We start from the raw sequence: 23,449 nt of genomic DNA, 5'->3' as shown, positions 1-23,449 counted from the left end.
TTAATTTCTAAATACTACTATTTCTATCGACTTTAACGCATTACGCGTGAGTGTTTCCACTCTGCACCTGAATCCCGTGGGCCTCCCACTGCCTAGCAACTGATAGGATAGTGTAGCCCCAGCGATTCCCTAGGCCTAGGCCTATCCTGTGTTCGTGACAGTGGTTCTTATACCACTTACTTAGTATATGGTTTCCGTGGCCCCTAGGGCCTAACTGTATTACTTACCTGTGTGACTTATGTATGCTTAAATAAGACTGTTGTACTTACCTCGAATCTCATAAAGAGTGCTGAGGGTGTTTTGACTAGAATAAATACATTCTATTTTTATAATATATCTGTTGTGGTGTCCTTTCATTTGGTATTCAAGGGATTACAAATGGTATAACAGCTGGCTTCACATGCCATACAGAGTTTAGCCTAAGACTGCTCTTGTCCATGCTACCACTAGGATAGCTGGTCTATAAGGTTGACTTTACAACCAACCACCATAAGGGTTGTTTGGACTGATACAAGGTGTACACTAGAACTAGTGACATCATATATCAGGCCAACTTCTCACATTGGTGAGCAGCAGTTGGGATCTGAGCTTGCTGTTGTAATACCATTGCAATCTTGAGATATCAAATTGAAAGATCACAAAGATATTTGTAAGGCACATATAACATAGCTTATAAATACTTAAGTTCTACTGAACTTAGTTGTTGTAGGTTGAAGGGCCTAGCACACCCTGACTACAACTACTAGAGAGGTTTAGTAGGTACAACTAGTGTAGGTAGGTGCACACACCACACCCTCACTAGATCATGTCTCTGAGAGGAGATCAAGTTGATTCTCTCTTGGGAGGGGGATATCCTAGAAAGATACCCTAACTTTTCAGGAGATGAGACAATTGTGTACCTCCAGAAAGTTAAAACAGGGTTCAAACCCTACCCTCATTTATCTAGTGGAGATCTTAGAAGTGTATGATGCTCAGAGAGCCTCCCAGGATGGTGCCTTAGGTACCAATGAGGGCCTGCCCTCTGCAGAAGATTCCCCTCACAATACTGATCAAGAAGACTTCAGGGACTTCAGAAGATGAGGTAGACAGCCAGGTACCAGTTAGGAGACTTAGCCAGGCTAACTTAAGTCTACATGGGAGTCTGACTGGGGTCCCCCCATTCAGACCCTCAAGTGGACTTAACCAGAGAAGCAGGAGAGGAAGATCCCCTTCAAGGGAATCTATCCACTCCCATGTCTCTAATATCTCCAATGCCTCTTCTCACAGGGGAATGACTTCTCCACAGAGAAAAGAGCATCAGGCCAGAATGAGGGAAGTCAATCTGAGGATTGAAAGGGAAGAACTTGCCCTTGCCAAAGAGAGACTTGCTCTTGCCAGAGAGCAAAAGTTAACTGGGCTAGGACTTTACAACCAATCATCATAAGGGTTGTTTGGACTGATACAAGGTGTACACTAGAACTAGTGACATCATATATCAGGCCAACTTCTCACACAGTGGACCCTAGGATGTCAATGGTGCTTCACACTGTGGGTGGAACAGACCCTAGGATGTCAATGATGCTTCACATACTGGGTGCAGTGGACCCTAGAATGTCAATGGTGCTTTACATGCTGGGTGCAGTGGACCCTAGGATGTCAATGGTGCTTCACATGCAGAGTGCGGTGGACCCTAAGATGTCAATGGTGCTGCACATGCAGGGTGTAGTGGAACCTAGAATGTCAATGGTGCTTCACATGCAGAGTGCGGTGGACCCTAGGATGTCAATGGCGCTTCACATGTTGGGAGCAGTAAACCCTAGGATGTCAATAGTGTTTCACATGCTGGGGGCAGTGGATACTAGAATGTCAATGGCGCTTCACATGCAGAGTGTGGTGGACCCTAGGATGTCAATGGTGCTTCACATTCTGGGTGCGGTGTACCTTAGGATGTCAATGGCGCTTCACATTCTGGGTGCGGTGTACCTTAGGATGTCAATGGCGCTTCCCATGCAGAGTGCGGTGGACCCTAGGATGTCAATGGTGCTTCACATGCAGAGTGCGGTGGACCCTAAGATGTCAATGGTGCTGCACACGGTGGGTGCAGTGGACCCTAGGATGTCAATGGTGCTTCACATGCCAGTGCAGTGGATAGTGGGCTGTCCATAGTGCTGCACATGCTGAGTGCGGTGGACCCTAGGATGTCAATGGTGCTTCACATGTCGGTGCAGTGATTAGTGGGACGTCAATGGTGCTTCACATGCTGGGTGTAGTGGACCCTAGGATGTCAATGGTGCTTCACATGCCAGAACAGTGAATAGTGGGATGTCAATGGTGCTTCACATGCTGGGTGCAGTGGACCCTAGGATGTCAATGGTGCTTCACATGCCAGAACAGTGAATAGTGGGATGTCAATGGTGCTGCACATGCGGGGTGTAGTGTGCACTGGGATGTCCATAGTGCTTCACATTCCAGGAGGAGAGGATAATGGGATGCCAATTGTGCTGCACATGCAGGAAGCAGTGGACACTGGGACACCAATAGTGCTTCACATGTTGGGTGCAGTGGATACGGAGACTGCAGTAGCACTTGACAAGCCATGAGCAGTGAATGCTGGATTGGCGATGGTGCTTTACAAGCCAGAGAGTCATAAGTATAATAAAACTAGGATAAACTTTAAGAAATTCAGTCAATGCAACAATTGTTCCCAAACAGTTTTTAGTACCGATCTAATCCAGAAAAGGCCCCTATTTCCAACAACTTACAAAATAGATACTAAAACACCACTACATTTGCAGAGAGCACTGGAACATCATGTAAATAAATGGTTATGTGTGTTAAGTTAGATTACGTCTCACAAAATCTTTCTGTTCAAAGTACGCAAAATACCTACCTGTCTGAGCTGGAATATGCCACCTGTCTGCACATCTTTAGCAGGAATGACTTCAACGGGGCAGTATTCTCCATTCTCATTCAGTTCCAAGATTTGGACCCAGAGTTCCACCTTTCGAGTAACCTCACTCCATCTAGAAACAAAGGTATACACAGGTTCAAACAGAAAACGCTAAGCACTACTGTGCTGTACAAAACCATATATCTATTTAAATAACGTGATTTTGGTGGGAGTGTGGAGACCAAAGAATGGATTTGGACACAGTGATAAGTAACTACAGATCCAGATCATTTGTTTTAAAGTATTTGATTAAAATGCTGTAAACAAGCCAACATCAAAAAACGTTACAAATTCTTGTGTGAGTTTTAGTTGCATTTCCTGTGTTAAAAATGTATGCAGATGATAAACAATTATAAAAATAAATTGTCCAAAATGCATAATAGGACTGTTACAACATGGAAGGTTACTGAGTAGTGAAGAGCATTGAGCCTGATCTACTAGAACTAATACCAAGCATGCTCCAATACCCCAAAACATAAATGATAGCCTTGGCTTACTAAACAGTTGTGGTACTCTTTCACGCCCCTGTGATATTTTAAATTTAGTTGCCATTTTGCTTTACTTCTTGTGCAAACAAGTTAGCAATTACGACTCAGTGAAACTTCCTCAGGAACAAATTTTCAAGCAACCTATCATCCACTTCTCTAGGATCTCTAGCACAGACTTCTCCTACTGGACGGAAGAATGGCTAGATCTCTTTAAATTCAATAACAACAAAAAAGAGGCCATAAATACAAGAAAACTTATACAACTTTTGAGTTCCTGCATCCTGCCAGCTATGTGGCTTTCCTGTTCTTTAGGTAAGAATACTTTTTTGTGAATAGTGGTCATGTTCTCCCCTTCAGTACAAGGGTTTCCATATATGGTAGTAAACACACAAACATTTTCAACGTATCCAATTAAACTTTGCTGCAAATGTGATACTCATTTTAATATTTATGTGGATTTAACGTAAATCAATAGATATCTTTCAAGACCATAAACTCAAGATCCCAGCTGTCTGTGCCCGCTGCCTACCTTAAAGAAAAATATCTGGTTCAGGTACCTTAAGCCAAAACAGATCACAAAATCAGAAAAGATGGATTTATTTGAGACTGGTAAATTCATTCTTATTAGCGTCAAAAGTAATCCCTCTGGTGTGGTGCTGCTGAACTATAAAATATCTGGTGTACTGCTGAACTTTAAAATAATACTGGCACCCTTCAGTTCAAAAGATGCACCTATTTCAAAGTATTGATCTTCTTTGAGAAATAAATCACAGCACAAGTCCACAGAGCCTGGTGTTTAGAATTGGACCCTCTTCCCAAGTGTGGTGATTCGTCATTATATATTCCTAATCTTTTGTACTTTCATCACTACCAACAGTATATTCAGGTACCTGGTTGAGACAAACAAATCTGCAGCGATTTCAATCTGTACCTTTTGCTCAGTCGATCTAAGTTTCAAGATAGGTGTGTTACACCAAATAAATGTCACTCCACACTATTGGGAGAGCACCACAAATGTATACACATCACGAGACAAAAATAAAATGCCACTTTATGACTAAGTCTGAGGAGCCCAGCCTCAAGTGGCACATGTAAAACCTATAGATGAGCACAACAAATTCTAAACAGTCATTTCAGCAGACACACATGTATAACACTGTGAAACCCCCAAACCGGTCCTAGGATGCTTGTTTGGCAGTTCGGCGTGGACTGTTCCCATGAGGCACAGGGCCAAGACTGATTTGCATATGACCAGGTCTGCCCTGGGCTGGCATGGTGAGCAAAAGAATGATGGATGTAACCCAGATCTCTTGACTGGGGGTGAATGTTTTGATTTGTTCTGCATTCGGTCCATCAATTGTGTGTCTTTTGCTTTTACGCATTTACAGGCACACCTCAGACCACACTTTTGATTTAATGGTTCTTTGCAGATGTGCATCTGTGGAATGCCATTAATGAAGAGCTTTTCATGAGTCCTGAACTCTTGCTTCAAATGAGACAACTTATCTGAGGCCATCAAGTCTTAACTCATCTTCCAGCACGGTTTAATTTCAGAGCATTCCATTTTAAGCCTTATTTTCACAATTTGTCAGATAATTTGGTTCTGAATCAAACTTGGATAACACTAGAAGATTGAGTGTTATTTTCCTTTATTCCATCTGTCATCGTATGATCTAATAATACTCAGTAACTGGTGATTTGCTGTCACATTCCGATTTCTCACATTTATGCACCTACAGATGTATTCTTATTTCCTAGATGGATTATCACTACATTTCCACAAATGTTAAAAGTAGATCTCCTATGTGTCCTGAAGAACTTGTGCCCGATTATATTAAATGGAAGTGGTTAGGATGACTGATTTCTCCTGTTGAAACTGCACTGGCCCCAATAGGTCTGTATACAAGACAAAAGATGAGTTCTGGAAATTAACTAGTGGCAGGTAGCCAGGCCTGTGGAATAGAAGGTGGAGGGATCCTGGAGAATGCTTTATTTAGGCACAAGTCATTTCAGCAAGAAATGATGTACGCAAAAACACAATTTGGGACATAGTACATCTTAAATTGTTAGGTGTGTAATTAGCGATTAGAGTTGTATGGAAGATGAACAATGAATGTTGTGTCTGTTTGGTCAATGTATTGTATGCTGTGTTACACAGGGACGAGGCTGCCATGAATGCATGTGGGATGGGGATCTGGGTTTGAGCCATCTCTCTATGATGAAGATTTTATCAAGTTGGTGCGTGGGGATGCCTGTGGCATGAGTTTTAAATACGTGTTAAGTATCTAAAAGCTGTTGGAGGACTCGTTTCTGGCAGTTCTCCCTACCTTTTTGGGGATAGGTCCTTGCTTCAGCCCCGTGGGTGTTCAGATTTGGAATTTCTTTCCTAAGAGGTAAGACTAAACACTGAACACATTAAATTCTGAATGTTATTTGAAGCAGTGCTGTTTTAGTCCCTTGTTTTACAACTGGCCCTACTACTTCAATAGCAATACCGGTAGCGTGTGAGGCTATTTAAGCAACTGGATTAAGTGGATAATGTTGATCCTGCCCATATTCTGAATGATGGCGTCGAACTTTACTGTGACCACCCTGAAGAGTCTGACATACATTCCAGCAGTCTATGTCCCTATTTGAGAACAAACCTCTACACCACAATCACTTGGGAAGCAACATCTCAGGAGGCTTGTGGGGAAGAAAGTAAATTCCTTGTGATACAGAAATATCATAATATATGCATTAAGGATAAGCTACTTACCTGTAATCCTAGTTCTCTTCCAGGGGTATCCTCATCAAAGTCATAAGCACTGAATATTCCCGCCCATGTGCGGGGACCCCGGAAATAATAAAAATTATATATGAAAAACATATATATACACAGCTCTATATATATATATATATATATATATACATATATATATTTTTTCTCATATCAATGCAGCTACCGTCTAGGAGGCTAAACAATGTAATTACACACAAAGACTGTATTTGCCAATATATATAAAAACACAAGAGGGCAAGTAGCACTTCAACTCTTCAATTTTTAATGATTAAAGTACTCATAAATAGCAAACTGCAAATAAAGTAGACATTGTTTGAGTACAGGCTGCATTGTAAACCACTGGATTCAAGATAGCCTGGCTGATGAGGGTTATGGACCCGAAACCGGTCCCAGGATGCTTGTTTCCGGTCCAGGGAAGACATGGCTTGGCAGATCGGGCTGGACTGTTCCCATGAGGCACGGGGTCAGACTGATTTGCATATGGCCATGTCTGAACTGGGGTGGTGGATTGAGCTAAAGAATGATGATGAATTAAACACAGATCAGTTGACTGGGGGTGAGTGTTTGATTTGCTCAAACACTCCATCCCTCATCCCCTTTGGTATCACATTGTAAACCAATAGCATAGAAAATCAAAGCATTTTCAACAGAAACTGGCACTGTGCCTTTAAGGCATCCATGACCCCTAGCTTCCCATCATGCCTCAGGGGTGAGTTAGGTCAGTTGTTCTTTGCATAACCCTGAAGGTCAGGGCACAAAGAGATCCTTTAACACTTTAGAAAACATCTCATTTACCTGGTGGGTTGCTTATGACTTTGATGAGGATACCCCTGGAAGAGAACTAGGATTACAGGTAAGTAACTTATCCTTCTCTTCCAGAGGATCCTCATCAATAGTCATAAGCACTGAATAGAAAAGCAAGCCCATCAACCACCTGCAGGAAAATGAGAGTAAAAATGACCCAACATATAATAACAGCCGAAACCAGCTGTTGAACAGATTCCTCAAGGAGGCCTGTCCTACTTCAGTGTCTGTTCTGGTGTCTGAATCCAGACAGTAGTGCCTTGTAAATGTATGGACGGACCTCCAAGTTGCCGCCTTACAAATTTCAGACCTGGGCACATTATGAAGAAAAGCAGTAGTAGCCGCTTTTCCTCTGGTAGTGTGTGCTTTGGGAGTAAACCCAAGGGGCTTCTGTGCTAATTGATAAGCTAGTTTCATACATGAAACTATCCATCTGGAGATGGCGCGCCTTGAAGCTGCAAAACCAGTTCTGATCGACCCATAGTTAACAAAAAGTTGATCAGATTTTCTCATAGAGCTGGACCTATCCAGATGGAATTTTAAAACCCTATTCAGGTCCAGAGATTGTAAGGTCCTCTCAGCTGGAGTGGAGGGATTGGCAATAAAAGGTGGGTAGAGATATGGTCTGATTCACGTGAAAATCTGACACCACCTTAGGAAGGAAAGAGGGGTGCGTTCTCAACACGACCCTATTAAGATGGAAAACTGTACAAGGTTCGTTAGAACAGAGAGCCTGTACTTCGCTCACTCTGCGAGCTGACGTGATCGCTACCAAGAAAGCCGCCTTCCAAGAAAGATGTTGCAAGGTTGCTTTGTGTATGGGTTTGAAAGGCGGACCCATCAATTTTGATAGCACCAGGTTTAGCTCCCAGGATGGTGAAGGAGGCCGGACCGGAGGGTAGACCTTTAAACCCTGTAAGAAATCCTTAACAGACTGTAACTGAAATAAAGAAGGCTGAGAAGGTGAGCGTCTATCTGCAGTTATCGCTGCTAAGTGCACCTTAATGGAAGAAAACTTCAACCCTGCTTTCGTCAGATAAAGTAGGAAAGGAAGGATGACCTCTTTCTGACCCTTGGTTGATTACAATTGTTTTGCACACACAACATATAAAACCGCTTCCACTTGCATGCATACAAATGCCTCGTGGACGGTCTTCTTGTTTCCTTCAAAATGGACATGCAGTCCTGCGGTAGTCCTAGGTGGCCATACTGGAGGACCTCAGGAGCCATGCTGCCAAGTTCAGTGAGGGAAGGTTGGGGCGATGAATCCTCCCGTTCATCTTGGACAGCAGGTCCGGTCTGCACGACAGCTTCCTGTGAGGGCATTTTGATAGGTGCAGAAGGTCCGGGTACCACCATTTCCTCGGCCAGTCCGGGGCAATCAGTATCATCCCCGTGCACGAATGAGACAGCTTGGTCACCACCTTCGGGATTAGCGGAAGAGGTGGAAAGCCGTACACAAATTCCCCTGACCAGTCTATTAAAAGGGCATTCCCTTTCGCTCCTGGTCGGTAGAACCTTGAGGCGAAGTCTCGGCATTTCGAATTTTCGTCGTCCGCGAAGAGGTCGATGGTGGGACGACCCCATGACTGGAAGATGTCTTTGACGACCTCGTCGTTGAGAACCCAGTCTTCTCTGTCTTCGAAATGATGACAGAGAGCATCCACTCTCATGTTCTGTTCTCCTAGCAGGTGGACTGCTGTGACTGACAGATTCCGTGCCAGGAGCCAATGCCAGAGTGTTTGAGCCTCCAGTGAAGTATGCGTGGGCGAGTTCCCCCCTGTTTGTTCAGGTAGTACATTGTGGGTGTATTGTCCGTCTGTACTAATACTGAGCTTGCCTGAATCAAGGGAAGGAAAGCTTTGAGGGTTAGGTGAACTGCTCTCAGCTCTAGCATGTTGATGTGATAGGATTGCTCTTTTGGAGACCATAGTCCTCGAGTCTGGAGAAGACCCATGTGGGCCCCCCAACCCTGCAGTGAGGCATCCGTGATCAGCGTCTGAGCAGGCGGAGATTGATGAAAAGGAATTCCGACTTGCATATTTCCTTTCCTCATCCACCAAGGTATGGAAGCTTGTGCCGTGTTTGATAGACTTATCTTTTCGTCCCAGCGAGCGGTCTGTTGGTTCCACCTGTCCTCCAGATACTGCTGAAGAGGACGCATTCGTAATCTGGCATTGGGAACAAGGAAGATGCAGGATGCCATCGACCCTAGCAGGGAGACAATCCAACGTACAGGCAGTTTTCTGTTGTGTAGAACCAGCTTGCATTTCTGTTTGAGGGAACACTGTCTCTCCTCTGAAGGAAACACTTTTCCTACCTCGGAGTCTAGCAGAGCTCCTAAGAAATGTATTTTCTGCGTTGGCTGTGAAGTTGACTTGGCTAAATTCACATGCAGGCCCAGCCGGTGACAGTCCAAGAAATGACTCCTCAAGCTGTCCGGAGAAGGACCTTTGAACAGCCAGTCGTCCAAGTAGGGGTACACGAAGATGCCCCTGTGACTCAGTGCGGCTGCCACTACCGCCATGCACTTCGTGAACACTCAGGGGGCTGACTTCAACCCGAATGGTCTGTAATGCTGATTGATCCGGACGCGAAAGTATGCATCTTGCAGATCCAGCGAACACATCCAATCCCCCTGCCTGAGATGGGGATATATTTGATGGAGAGCCAACATGCGAAACTTCTCCTTTTTGATTGTTTGGTTGAGTGTCCGCAAGTCCAGAATGGGTCTGTATTCTGCAGTTTGGCCCTTTTTTTTTTTACCAAGAAGTATCTTGAGTAAACCCCTTTCCCTCTTTGAGATACTGGCACCCTGTTGATGGCTGACTTTCTGAGAAGGGTAGCAATTTCTCTCTGCAAGAGCTTTAACTGGTGACACGATGGTGGAACTGGAAGGACTGAGGAGGGATGGTGTCAAAAACGTAGAGAGTACCCATTCTGCAGCGCAGCTAACACCCACTGATCCTTTGTGATAGCTCGCCACTCTTCGAGATGATTTGCGATGCTTCCCCCCCACTGGAGTGGTGAACGGCGATGGGGGAAGTGAGTAATCATTGCTTTGTCTGCGTCTTGGCGGAGTTATTGCCTTGACGCCGATTTCCTCCCCCTCTGGAGGAACGTCAGCCCCAATACTGCGATCTTTGCTGGCCTTGCTGATCCTGATTTTTCTGCCAATGAGGAGTTTGAACCCTCTGTTGGGAGGACCGCCAATTGTAAGGTCGGAATCTCTTGCGGAATTCCTTCTTCTTTTCAAGGCCCACTGCCTTCAATGTGTCCAGCTCTGTCTTCATTCGGGCCATCTCTTCATCCGTGTTAGTCCCAAACAGAGAGGAACCGGAGTAAGGAAGATTGAGGATGCGTGACTGCGCTTCTGGCTTGAGCGCTGTAAGTCGGAGCCAAGACGTTCTTCTTGCGCATACCTCATGAGCATAAGCATGAGCCGAAAGGGTAGCTCCATCCGCCGCAGCACTGATGACCTGGTTAGACACCAGACTGCCCTCCGTTAGGATTTCCTCAAAATCTTTGCGATCTTCCTGTGGCAACTTTTCAGTGAATCTCTGTAGTGAGTCCCACAGAGATCGGTCGTAGCGACCCAGGAGCGCCGATGCGTTGGAGACCTTCAACATGGAGGCCGAAAAGCCACAAACCTTCCTTTCCCAGGAATCTTGCGTTTTACTCTCCTCATCTGGTGGAACAGTAGAGGAGGATGCTACCGCATGGGTGTTCTTTGCCGCAGCGATTATGACTGAATCCGGGGGAGGATTGGCTCTAAGGAAGAACGGGTCGTCCTCTGGTGAACGGTACTTAAAGATTCTCGCTGGAGCGGACTTAACACTCGCCGGTGTGAGAAAGATGTCCATCACTGGCTCTATAAGGTCTGGTACCAAGGGAAGCAGAGGCTTATATGCTGCTCTTTGGTGTAGTCTCAAAAATCACAGAGGACTTACTTTGACGAGTAGGCTTAGGGATACTCAGCTTTACCGCCCCTCTGCCAAGAATGTCCTGAAAAGTGTAGATGTCATTCACCGGAGAGACCCTCGACGGCGGACTGTCTGTCAAAGTAGGCGAGTAGTCTCTGTGGGACGTACGAGTGGAAGAAGAGGACTTGAGTCGGGGATCTGTACGCTCTCCTCCTGTTTCTTGATCTAGACCACCTCCTGTGCAAGTGCACAGGGGTGCGGCTGCGAGCTCTAGCTCTTGAAGGAGATCCTTCTTTATGCACTGCTTGCATTAGACGAGCCAATGGAGATCTGTGAAGAGGGCTCGAGTAATGTTGCTCCGCCGTGACCTTATCAGTGGCCCAGTGATGCAACAGCCTGTACCATTGCGGTGACAAATGGATGGAAGGTGATCTGCGCCTCTCTCCCCCCTCAGGTGACTGCGCAGGAGGGGGGGGAGAGTTCACCTCTTCATGTCCAGACCTGTTTGGTGTTTCTTGGTGTCCCCCTGACACTGGGCTGCTGGAAGTCGAAATCACCACCTCCGGGGACGTTGACCCTCGTTCAGAACTGCGGGAGCCTGAAGGTGACGATGATAGGCTCACTGGAGGTGAGGCATCTCTGGAAGGGCGCCTTGACGTTGATCTGGAGCGTCTGTGCGCCAACTGTCGTCTCAACGGAGACGTATGCCTCGACGTTGACTTTCTTCTCTTAGACGGTGGACTTGATCTTGCAGTAGAACGTCCTTTCGACGTCGAACGTCTCCCTGACGCCGATTGAGTGCCATGCTTCGACGTTCTCTGCCCCCTCTCAGAAGACTGCTGCCTCGACGTCGACCAGCGTTTGGCTGCCGGTGACGGAGACTTCTGCCTCGACGCCATAGATCCTTGTACCGATCTCGGAGGCATTTTCTGTTTCGACGTCGATGATGTAGAAGGGCGGATCGACGTCGAAGTGCTTTGACCTGACTTCGGTGGCGACTTCTGCTTCGTCGCCGAAGGAGATGTCCTGTGTCTCAACGTCGAAGATCGTTGGACTGATCTCGACGGAGACCTGTGCCTCGACGTCGATGATGAGGCGAAGACGGAGTGATGTGCCTCGATGTTGATCGCCGATGAAGAGGCGACGATGGAGCGATGTGGCTCGACGTCGAGCGCCGATGCGACGACGGAATGATGTGCCTCGGCGTCGAACGCCTAGCCGGTGTCGATGGAGACCTGTCTCTCGATGTCGAGCATCGCCTGGTTGACGTCGACGGAGGACCTGTTATCTTCGTCGACGAGGATTTCGTTGTCGATTGATGATGCGCCGGCATCATCGAAGTCTTCGACGCAGATTTCTTCGTCGTCGACAGCTTCGACGTCGATCCCGACGCCGACAGAGAACAGGTCAGGACTTTTCCTCTCGACGTCGACCGAGTTCTCTTCTTCTGCTGCCTCACAGGAGACCTACCTCTTTCAGAGAAGCCGTAAAGTCGAATCCTCTCCCTATCCTTGATGGTCCTTCTCGACAACTTCTTACAATGATGGCAGTTGTTAGAAGAGTGAGACTCAGGGAGGCAGAGAATACACACAGGGTGTGTATCTGCTCTGGCTTTCTTCTTGCCACAGGAAGGACAAGGATCGAATAAAGAAAACATTTTTAAAGAAAATGAACCTTTTCTGGGACACAAAAAAGGTACCACTCTCACTCTAAGGCAAAAAGACGTTGAATGAAAGCACAAAAAGTTGAAAATTATCAGATATTTTTTGACAGAAAGTCAAAAAAGGAAGAGCTGAAAATCGAGGGTCCTGGCTGAAGGAGCCTGAAAGAACAACTGACATAACTGTCACCCCTGAGGCATGATGGGAAGCTAGGGGTCATGGCTGCCTTAAAGGCACGGTGCTTGTTTTTGTTGAAAATGCTTTCATTTTCTATGCTATTGGTTTACAATGCAGCCTGTAGGCTAACAAGGTCTACTTTATTTGCAGTTTGCTATTTGAGTACTTTGCTCATTAAAAAACAGAGTGCTACTTGCCCTCTTGTGTTTTTATATATATTGGCAAATACAGTCTTTATGTGAGTAATTACATTGTTTAGCCTCCTAGATGGGAGCTGCATTGATATGAGAATATATATATTACCTACTGGCGGTCGCCAGTAGGTAGTTATAGTTAGGACCCTGTTTCCAAAGGAAAACCGCAACATTCTATTTTGAATAACTTTGGCGCCGGTCGACGAATCCTCGCCAAATTTTCAAAATAGGTGGGGCGCTACGCTCCGCTCCTACCCTGAAAGTCTCGGGGGGGATTCGTCAAGCGGGGGCTGAGATAAAAGGGGGGTCCCAAAACGCGTTTTTCCCATGCATTTTTTCATAGGACCTTTAGACACAGCTACAGCCCGAACGGCTGAACAGAGTTCCTTGAAATTTGGCAGAGAGGTAGTCTGCAGGTCAAGGAAGTGCCTTTTGTAGGTTTGGTGTAAATCTGTTCAGTAGATTCTGAGAAAATAGCCTTTAAATCAATATATATATCTGAGCCAGCTTACGGTGCGCTTACGGTGCGCTTACCGTACGCGTACGGTGACGTGCGCGATTCTGATTGGCTGTTCGATCTAAGTAAACATTCGAATCGGTCGAAACCAGGAAGCGGCGGCCGCCATTTTCTCTCTCGCACTCTGAGGGGGGCTGCAAAAACCAAGACAAAAACCATCTACAGGGGGAGTATATTCAGTTCTTAACCACCCAGCATCCATATATGTGTCCCCAAACAACCCCCAAGGCCAAAAAAACTAATTTATTTTTTTTCGAAAAATCGCCGATTACGCTTACCGTACGCGTACGGTTAAAAATGAAAAAAAAAAAAAAAAAGATTATCCACATTTTCCCCACCCCGTGTGCAAATGGTGCCCGTAGGACACCATTTGTGCATGGCATAATTATAAATGGAAAGTACAAATGAATAACTTTCACAACGAAGCGCATAATATGTCCCCCATGTGCGCACGGTGCGCGAAGCGCATCGTGCGTACATGGCCCATCCCGCGTAACGTGGGCACGCGGTGCGCGCAGCGCACCGCGGGACCACCGTGCGTGCACGGCACTAACTGCGTAAAGTGGGTGCGCGAAGCACACCGCGTGCTCACTGTGCGCGCACGGTGCGTGAAGCGCACCGTGTGCGCACGGGTCGAACTGCGTTAACTGGGCGTGCACGCCACGAATGGCGTAAAGTAACTTAGCATTTAAAAAACCGTACAAATTCACTGAAAAAACCATAGGTTTCACACAAGTTATAGTTAGCTGTACATTTCACTCGTAAAAAACCAATGAAATTCCCCCGTTATAGTTAGTGCAGGCAACTATAACTCACGCGAGGGCGTAATCAAAATCAAAATATACACGCGGTCATAAATTTCAAAATATAATTTCAATTGATCTAATGGTAATGGATTGCTAGAATAGTAATTCAAAATTGATGAATAATAATCATATGAAATGTAAATAAGTGATATATATATGTATATCTAAGCAATGAATTCATAACATGATTGAAATGTAATGATCGTTCAAAGATGGCCGCCGCTATAATGATACAGGTGTCTGCATCACTGTACCTTCTTCTATGTTTATTTGAAAACGTTATTTTCTATCTTCATGAATTGTATGAAAACTTTATTTAAAAAAACCCATCATGTAACTGTTGAATAGACACTGACGAAGGCGGTGACGCCGAAACGCGTTTGTCTACTCGTATGCAGTCGAGACGAAAATAAATGGAAATTTGCTTACTTAACGCTGATGGCTTTGAGTGCGCTCTATTGAAAGAGGTTCCTGAGAAGTGAGAAACCTGGGTTTTGGAATTTATTTGCGCGTTCCTCCAAGCGCTGAGCATGCACCCGTGACGCTGAGGCGCAACGGCTGGTGGACTCGTGTTGGTGATATATATATATATATATATGTTTTTCATATATAATTTCTTTCTAATTTCCAGAGTCCCTGCACATGGGCGGGAATATTCAGTGCTTATGACTTTGATGAGGATTCCTCTGTGTTAGACCTGTCAGCCCTTTGGGTGGTCCCTCCTCATCATTATTTATTTTGTCCCACTTTTGCCTCAAACCCTGTTAGTATTTTTCCTTTTTGGGAACCACCAGACTTTTTAGTGTTGATGCAGGGTCAGGGAGCCATTTTCCCTACCCCTGGAACTTCTGTCTGAGGGCCTGAAACACAAAATGGTGGCCACCCATTGTCACCTGAGACATAGCTGGAACCTACTAGTACCTTCCAGAACATTCTAGAACCCTGTGACAGTGTGAGGCAGGTTTAGAATGTTGGGAAGCCAGCTCAGAGTTGGCAGTTGGAGTAGGCAGTTGGCACCTGACTGGTGAAGGGAGAGCAGCACAACACTGAAGGAGGAAGGAGTGAGGCAGCAGGGGTGGAAACTTGTGCCTGGAGTGGGGTCCAGAAACCCACCCTTGATACTAGTCCCTACTGACTGAGCCCAGCCTAGAGCCCTGTGTGGGATAAAGTCAAGAAGAACCAACTCAAGGACCTGAACAGCCGGAACAGGCCTTGAAAGTAAAGAACAGCAAGTTCCTGACCTGTCTATTGGTATCTTCCTGGAGTCCGACGCCGAGAAGCCTAGAGACCTGGGGCCGGAGGTGAAGAAGCGGCGCTGACTGGAAAGCAGACGTCGTACCCAGAGCCGCCAGAGGTCGAGAGAGGGCGCCGATGGAGGTCGTGGAGACACCAGAGGTCGAGGAGGAAGTCACCTGAGGTCGAGTGTGCGGCGTCGACGGGGGAGTGAAGTCCGCCCTCCGGAGTCGCCGGAGACCGAGCTGAATCGTGCCGGAGGTCGGGAGTGGAGATCGCACTCCGGAGACACCCGGAAGTAGGGAGATCGTGTCCCTGTGACGCCGGAGACCGACATCGAATCGAGGCTGCCCAGCGACATCGAGCCGAGGCCGCCCGCCGACATCGATCCGGAACCACCTCACGGCGTCGACAGGAACTGACATTGAGCCGAGGCCGCCCGCCGACATCGATCCGGAACCGCCTCCCGGCGTCGACAAGAACGGACATCGAGACGAGGCCGGCTAGCGACATCGTACCGGAACCGCCTCACGGCGGAGTCGGAAGTTCATAAAGAGGGCAGTAAGTGGAATAGAGGGCGCCTAAGGCCCTGTGGAGCCCTCAGAGACCATCCTAGGGGGTAGAGAGGTGTTAGGACCAGCCTGGGAGTGCCAGGGGTGGACTGAGACTGATACAGTGACCTGTGTGAGGGGTTGTGTAGTTTGGGAGAGCCAGATTCCTAGATTACCCTTGATCTACCTCAGTTTTAGCCTCAGCCTTATCCAAGCTAGGTGAGACACCCTCAGGCCATCCACATAACCACAAGCTGTGATTGGGCCAAATCAACCCTTAGTACCTCACAAATGTGACCCGATTTGAAAGTGGGCTGATGGCTTATATTTATTGAGAGTATTGTATTCTTTGTATTTATCCTATTTATTGTCTCACAGTATTTATTCCCTCGCAGTATTTATTTGCCTATGTATTTTATGCACATCTATTTATTCATTGATTATTTATGATCTGAGCTTATTTATTTGACCTACCCTTTTTACAGAAGAAGCTTTGTGTACTGTAAGTGTGTTATTATTTATTTAACCTGCAACTAAGAGAAAACAAGATAAACACAGATATATTTTCATAAATTTTTACGGTATAGTGTCGTTTTTGGAACGGATGCACGCATGGTTATTGTGAGGGTGTGACGTACGCTTAACACGGTGCCTGACCCCCGACCGCTCGAGCCAAGCTACCCCTTGTGTTGGGAAAAACCGGGTGACTGCTAACCCGGTTGCCCGGGGTTTTCTAACACCCTGTGTAGGAGAGTAGGGTCTGCTATCCTATGGTCACCCCAAATTTTTGCTTTTTGCTTCACTGGTTTTTGACATATTGAGGCTGTGGGCCTGCCAATCAGACCCCCAGCCTGCTGTTCTCTCTACTAAATTACAACTATGCACCCTAGGTGCATAACCAATTGGAAGTGGATCACCCTGTCAGCCCCTGTACCAGTGTACACTAGGTACCCAGGGCATTGGTGTACCCAAGGCCTGCCAGGGGCTGAAGCATGTATTATGCCACCCCAGGCTTGGCCTAACAATTTGACACAACTGGCTGATCACTCAGCTGGGGTAAGTTGGTGTAATCACCTCTTACTTAGGTGTAGTATACCTATACCTAACCTTAAATGGGACACCTGGTAACCTATAAGTCACTCCTATGGCAGGCCTTAACAATCCTGAAGGCAGAGTGCTTGGTTCCATGTGAGATGGTGCTCTGGCATGAGCTGAGCCTGTCTGCAGTGGTCGGAACAACTTCCTTCTACTGTTTCCAGATCTCGTCATACCATATACTCTTAAGTGCATTATGAACCTCGCGGTTAAATGCTATCTTTGGTTTGGCTTTATCAAAACATGTCGAGTAAGGTGTCATACGAATTGGAATACTAACCCCTCGCCAATTCTGGCGACGAGGTTAGCATTCCACCCTTCTAGAGGGACACGACATGTACAGTACCTGAAACCCGGGTAAAATCAGACATAGCCTCAGCTCCACAAAATGGATGCTGGCACCACAGACACAAGTCTGCCCTCCTGCTGCTGGGAGTCCTTCCAGCTTGGGAGGTGTGGACAAAGGGTTTCCTGCCAGGGGAGGTGCGTGCACCACCCCAGACAGGATTTTGTGTATTGGTCAGGTAGGGCTTGAAAGAAACCAGACATGCCTGTGGCTCACAAGGAGCCTCGGTGCATATGCCAGTTCAAACCGGTCCTGGGGCACACCAGTCCCGGGCCTGGGGCGAGCTGGACAAAGGATTGGGGGTGTAACCACCCCCCTTCCTGGTCCCACCCATAGGGAGGGACCTAGCAGGTAGTCCGGCCCCTAGAATCCGCTTAAAGGTAGGAGCTGTGTCCTAAGACTTCAGACATCCTGGAATCAACTTAACACTAAGAAGAAGACGGGAACTTCGACGCTCTGCTGCACAGAGGACTGAAGCCAATCTCCCCTGTGGTCAGGGAGTGACCACCTTGCTAACGCAAGCACCATCCAGCGAATCAACGTCTGCTTTGCCGCCGCCTCCCGCCGGAGCCCGAGCCCAGAGACTGACAAGACCTGGACCTCCAGACATCTCACCGCCCGATCCACAGTCCCTGAAAAGAGGAGACCCGTGGAGGCACCGAGACACGTGGAGCCAGCCATCTTGGAACGACTACGACAAGCTGACAAGTGCAACAACCGAGGCTCCCTCCAAGTTGTGCTTTGGGATCTGAGAAGCCCAACACCCGAGCAGCATCTGCACCAAAGGTGAGCCCTCCAGCATCTCCACGATCTGCGTGGGGCCCTTCTGCATTTTGCCACTCGACGCGCCTAACCGGTTGCTGGCCCGCTGGCTAGTAGCCATCTTGGCGACGAACTTCAAGAAATACACCGCTGGTCTGGTTGCTCCAGACTGGCCCTTGCTCCCCTCCAAAGGAGCAGTCCTTCTGACCTTGCTGGTCAGAACCATCAGCTTATTTCATCTCCTACAACAATTGCTTTTGCCAAGGCTTGTTTGCTTCGATCAAGTCGCCGACAGCGAGAGCCTGCGTGGGACAGCTCGTGAACCGACTCCTGGACGTCGTCGACCTCCAGGGACCACGTGGCTGCAGAGACAAGCTACACCTTTCTTCCTGTTTGCACCCGACATTGCCTGGTACCCACCTGGTGCCACGCTGGTCACTGGCTAGTGACTGTGAACACTGTCCCCTCTGCTTACAGGTCTTCAACATCTCCGATCCACTCTTGGATCCGCTGCATCTCTCCCGGACCGACCGCCTGCAGCATCTTTGTCTTCAGGCTCCACGGAACAGATAGAAGAAACCCGACGCACTTCGAGGCCTATGCACCCGCTTCCTGTGGGTGAGGTAAAGCTGGCACACCTGTGCCCAAGTGTAGTATTACATCTCTAGTGCCTGTGTTCCAAATCTTGAGTTCCTAGTCCATCCGGAAGATCCTCTTTGCAGTAACTTTGTACTTTTTACGCACCCATTGAAACCTATGGGAGCACGCGTGTGACTATTTGCACTGCACACGCCACCCGTGGACCTCCTGGTCACTAACTGAAGTTAGCTCCTTGTAGGCCCAGCGATTCTAGAGGCCCTAGGCCTTTTCCCTTTTCTGTTCGTGGTACTTATACCACTATTTTAGTATATGGTTCGAGTGGCCACCAGGGCCTATCCATATAAAGTGCAACTTCTGTGTATTCTGTGAGAATCTTGTTTGACGATTTGTGCTCCTGTGCTCATAAAGAGACTAGGGGTTACTTTGAGAAATAAATACATATATATTTTGAATATATATCTGTGTAGTGTCCTTTCATTGGTATAAAAGGGGGGTTGCATTTGGTAAAACAGCTGGCTTAACACGTTTCACGAGTTTAGCCTCAAAGACTGCTTAGCCTACGCTACCACTAGGGCAGCTAGTCCGAAAAGGTTGACTTACAACCACACCATAAGGGTTGCTTGGCATGGTACAAGGTGATCACTTTAACTAGTGAGCATCATATACCAGGCCAACTTCTCACACCCTGGAAGAGAATATGGCTGTATTCCTGTTTACAATACTGCAGTACAAAGAACAATAATGATCTAAACACCCGTCATACTTACATAACTTTTTCTTTTAAGCAAAATGGCCCAAATTGCTAGACATGCAATAAATATTTTAAGAGCAACATGTTGTGATAAACGTTTGTAATTTACAATTAACTGGTGCTGTAAAGATGTAATCATGAAGTTACCTGTCTCGGAGACTGCGGGTCTTTGCTTGAATTATTCCCAGGTCCCACAGAGCAGGGTTCTTTCGAGGATCGTTTGGTTTATGACCATACACTTCTATTGCCAAGGCTCCTTCAGCAAGATAATCAATGAAATCTTCAGAAATAGTTGCAGAAAACTCCTTTAAAGACAAATAATGTGATGGGAAATGCGTTAAAAAAAGTTAGACAATCACTTACAAGTCAGGTTACAACTTAAGCTGCTTAGCTGGTTACAATTATTCAAAGAGCACCCATCAACATTTTAGCGGATTTTTAGATTTGCCCAAATCTCTCAATGCATTATGGTTTTAGGACAGTTCACTGCTTTCTTTCTTCAACTAGTTAACCAGGTTTTATAGATGTGCTGTGCCATGGTACATCCTGTTCGATAATTATCTAGCAGTATCAACTATATTTGCGAATGTAATAGTTGTTATGCTACCTAATGGAATGGTAATCTGTATCATGCCTTAATGTTCAATAAAGGTTTTTGAAAAATAAAAATAAAAAACAGGTTTTATAGGACTCAAACAGGATCCTATAATTCATGTTGGAACCCATTTTGTTTTAATCACTGCTGACATTTCAGCCATAGAAACCCCTGGGATAAAGTGCATGGCAGTGATCTTGCCACTTTCCCCACAATGTTTGGGAACGATTTCAATAAATCTAAAAGACTGTAGCATTCAAGCAGTATACTATAGTTACTCTGCTCTTTTAGATGAGCAAAAATTACTCCTGCTTTAGCTCATCACGGTAGATATATATAGTAGACAATGTCTCCTGATTTATGACCTGTCAAGGAAGAAAGGGTTTCTATCTCCAGGTTCCTAAACTCAGATGCAACTTTTTGCAGGGACATGAAAATATCCAAAAGGTTAAAAACTTGACTGAAATCACTTCAGGGAATTGAGTGCATGTGTTTTTCTTGGGGATCTCCCGGTGCATGTGTTTTTCTTGGGGATCTCCCAATGGACAGTAATGTGGATCTGTTTCTGTAAAGATGTGGTGTTTATGGGGATACTGTAATGAGAACATCTGCCTTTCATCTGAAAGACTGTGCTGTTAAGCTAGATCCATTGGCATTCTTAATCGTAGAAAGAAGTTTTAGCAGTTAGAAATACACACTCATCCTACTTATATTAGAAATATCATGCAAGAATCAAAAGCACTGGCAAGATCTGCGTTATGGAAATTACCAAATTATAGCGGGTGAATGACCAAGATTAATTTCGTCAATTCAAAGATAACATAACGGTGCAATTTAATTGTCGCTATGTGTAGAACCAAATCATTCGTGGTGGAGGGATGATGAATCAAGTATATCAACGGCACGTCTCATGCGAATTTTATTTCTGATGCTTTGCGGATTCTGACTTTCATGCAATTAACTGAGACTCCTTGTGTTTCAAGATCGTCGCAAAACAAAAGTATAACAATTTTAATGGTGCCGGTCATCTCAGAAGGCTTCCAGTGCATCAGTATCAACGGTCCCAGATATCCCGATGTGGTTGCCCATCAATGATAAATTCTCTTTTTCAAAAGCACACACTTCAAAGTCTTCAATAATATAGATGGGCAAAACAAAATGAATGATCATTGTGAGACCAAGTCTAATCTACCACCACAACAACAACTGTTGACACATATAACAAAAAAATTATGGAGAAAATGAGCTTTCATAAATTAGTTTAGATAAGCAAAACCAACACATCTTTTACCGAAACGGATTGTTTTCAAAAATGTTTAAATGAGGAAGATTCAAGAACTCAAGAGAAACCGTTCTATGTCATGACCAAAGACTTCGATTATGCATTTATCTTTCTCAATTTATTGCTCAGCAGCCCCAAATTAACATTAACTCTATAACAATTAGGACTACTTATCCCATGAATTTAAGGTACAGATTTAACTGTCCCCCAATTACGGTCCTCCAAATCCATATAAGACAAACCCCAAGGAAAAGCATCTTTTCTTTCCTCGCTGCTCTGTGATCAGATGACTGATTTTTCTTGTGTAATATGCCTATAACTGAATTGTTACGATGGCAGTACGATACTGTGCTTCTACTATAGGTTTCACTTACATCCATTGGTGTGGCAGGTTTTGGGCACTATTAACAGAGCTTCTCCCCTCTAGGAGGCAGGTACCATACACAGGCTGAACACCGGGCACAGGCAGGAAGCCCTGAGGGAGCTTAGCCACATTCTGCACTTCATTTTAAGAGTGGAGTGAATGGCTGCGTGTGGATGGGCAGTGCGGTAATGCTCATACACCAGTAGGTGGCACAGAGAAATGGGGCCAGATGTTTGGTGTATCTCGATGGTCTCTTGTTCTGGGAGATCAAAGAGATGCTGAGCTGCAAGTATTGCGCCGATATCTCTTGAAAACATACAAATACAGCTGGCCAAGGTATATCAAATCATCCTGCTACCGATTGGGGAGCATTCTGAATTGGTCTGGTGGCCTGGGCTTTGAGCGAGAAGAAGAGTGTGTAGGCAGGCAGTTGTCGAGTCCTGCCCAGTCTATCCAGGGGTAGTTTTGGAGTGGCAGAAGTATCTGTGAGGTAGACTCTGAATCAATCCTAACATTACAGGCCATATTTGCCCATGTACATCACCATTGTCAGTACAATTAAAGTGGCCATAGCTACAGAACAACATGTCGAGAAGAGATACGAGAGGAGGTGCAAGAGGGGCAATTCATATGGTCCTTGTATGAAGAGTTTGTGGATGCCACTTATGCTTCACTACGGAGGGGATTCTCTGATGCACTGTAGTCGCTGGGCAGGCAAATACTGCCACTAGCATCCAAAAGCACTTCGAGGATGGAGGGCCTTCTCCCCAAGAGAACCCCAGTGCATTCAAAAAGCCTTTAGTAAGGCTACGGCCAAAGGAGAGTTGATGACAATCCGTCCCTTGGACGTCTTTTAAACACTTAGGCAGGTCTACTTGAAAATAGATGTGCAAACTCTTTTAAGAAGTTCTGGGGACACGAGTATCCTGGGAGTACTCGGAGAGGATAAACGTTCCCTGCAACAGGGAGGCCTCAATGACAGGGAGAAGTCAAGAGACCCTGACAAGGGTGAGGAGTCAGGTGAAAAACCTGGACCCAGGAGACTTGACGACACAAACATTCCAGGACAGAGGACAAGCCAGCCAAGGGGGTCATGGAGCTCAAGAAACTGCACAAGATGTTAGACCCGGAGGATATATTTCATCCAAGGTCTGTGGAGTGCATGTAGGCAGGCAGTTGTTGGGCACTATCCAGCGGCAATTTTGAATGCAGAACGGCCAGATGATTTTGCGAGGAAGGCTCTGAATCAACCTTAACAGTACAGTCCATATTTGGCCATATTCATCTCTATTGCCAGTATAATTAAAGTGGTCATAGCTTCTGAACAACCTGCGGGGAGAAGAGGTAAAAGAGTGACAGTTCAAATGGCCCTCGGATGAACAGTCTGTGGACGTCACAGAGGCTTCACTACACTTCTCTGATGCACTGGAGTCGCTGGGCAGGCAGATATTGCTATTGGCTGCAAAATGCATTTCGAGCACAGCAATAACAAGTGGACCAATAGGTAAGCAGTAGAAAGCCCTTGGATAAGGAGGTCAGAGGTTGCCTCAAGGCACAGGGCAGATATATCCGGGGTGGATCATGAATAT

The 23,449-nt window shown here is 46.1% G+C and overlaps 1 protein-coding gene across 1 annotated transcript in view; it reads right to left on the bottom strand.

Annotated features, from left to right (window-relative positions):
• Positions 1–23,449, bottom strand: part of KIF13B (kinesin family member 13B) — a 712,974-nt gene that overhangs the window by 224,330 nt on the left and 465,195 nt on the right. The window contains exons 23-24 of the mRNA XM_085613040.1: positions 19,767–19,924; positions 2,870–3,002 (exon numbers count right to left, since the gene is read on the bottom strand). Coding sequence (XP_085469166.1) covers positions 2,870–3,002; positions 19,767–19,924 — 291 coding nt within the window. The remainder of the gene's footprint in view (positions 1–2,869; positions 3,003–19,766; positions 19,925–23,449) is intronic.

Source organism: Triturus cristatus, chromosome 6, assembly GCF_964204655.1.
Source record: "Triturus cristatus chromosome 6, aTriCri1.1, whole genome shotgun sequence".
NCBI classification, from domain to species: Eukaryota; Metazoa; Chordata; class Amphibia; order Caudata; family Salamandridae; genus Triturus; species Triturus cristatus.
Note: the sequence above shows the minus strand (reverse complement) of the source record. Positions and strands in the feature narration are given on the sequence as shown.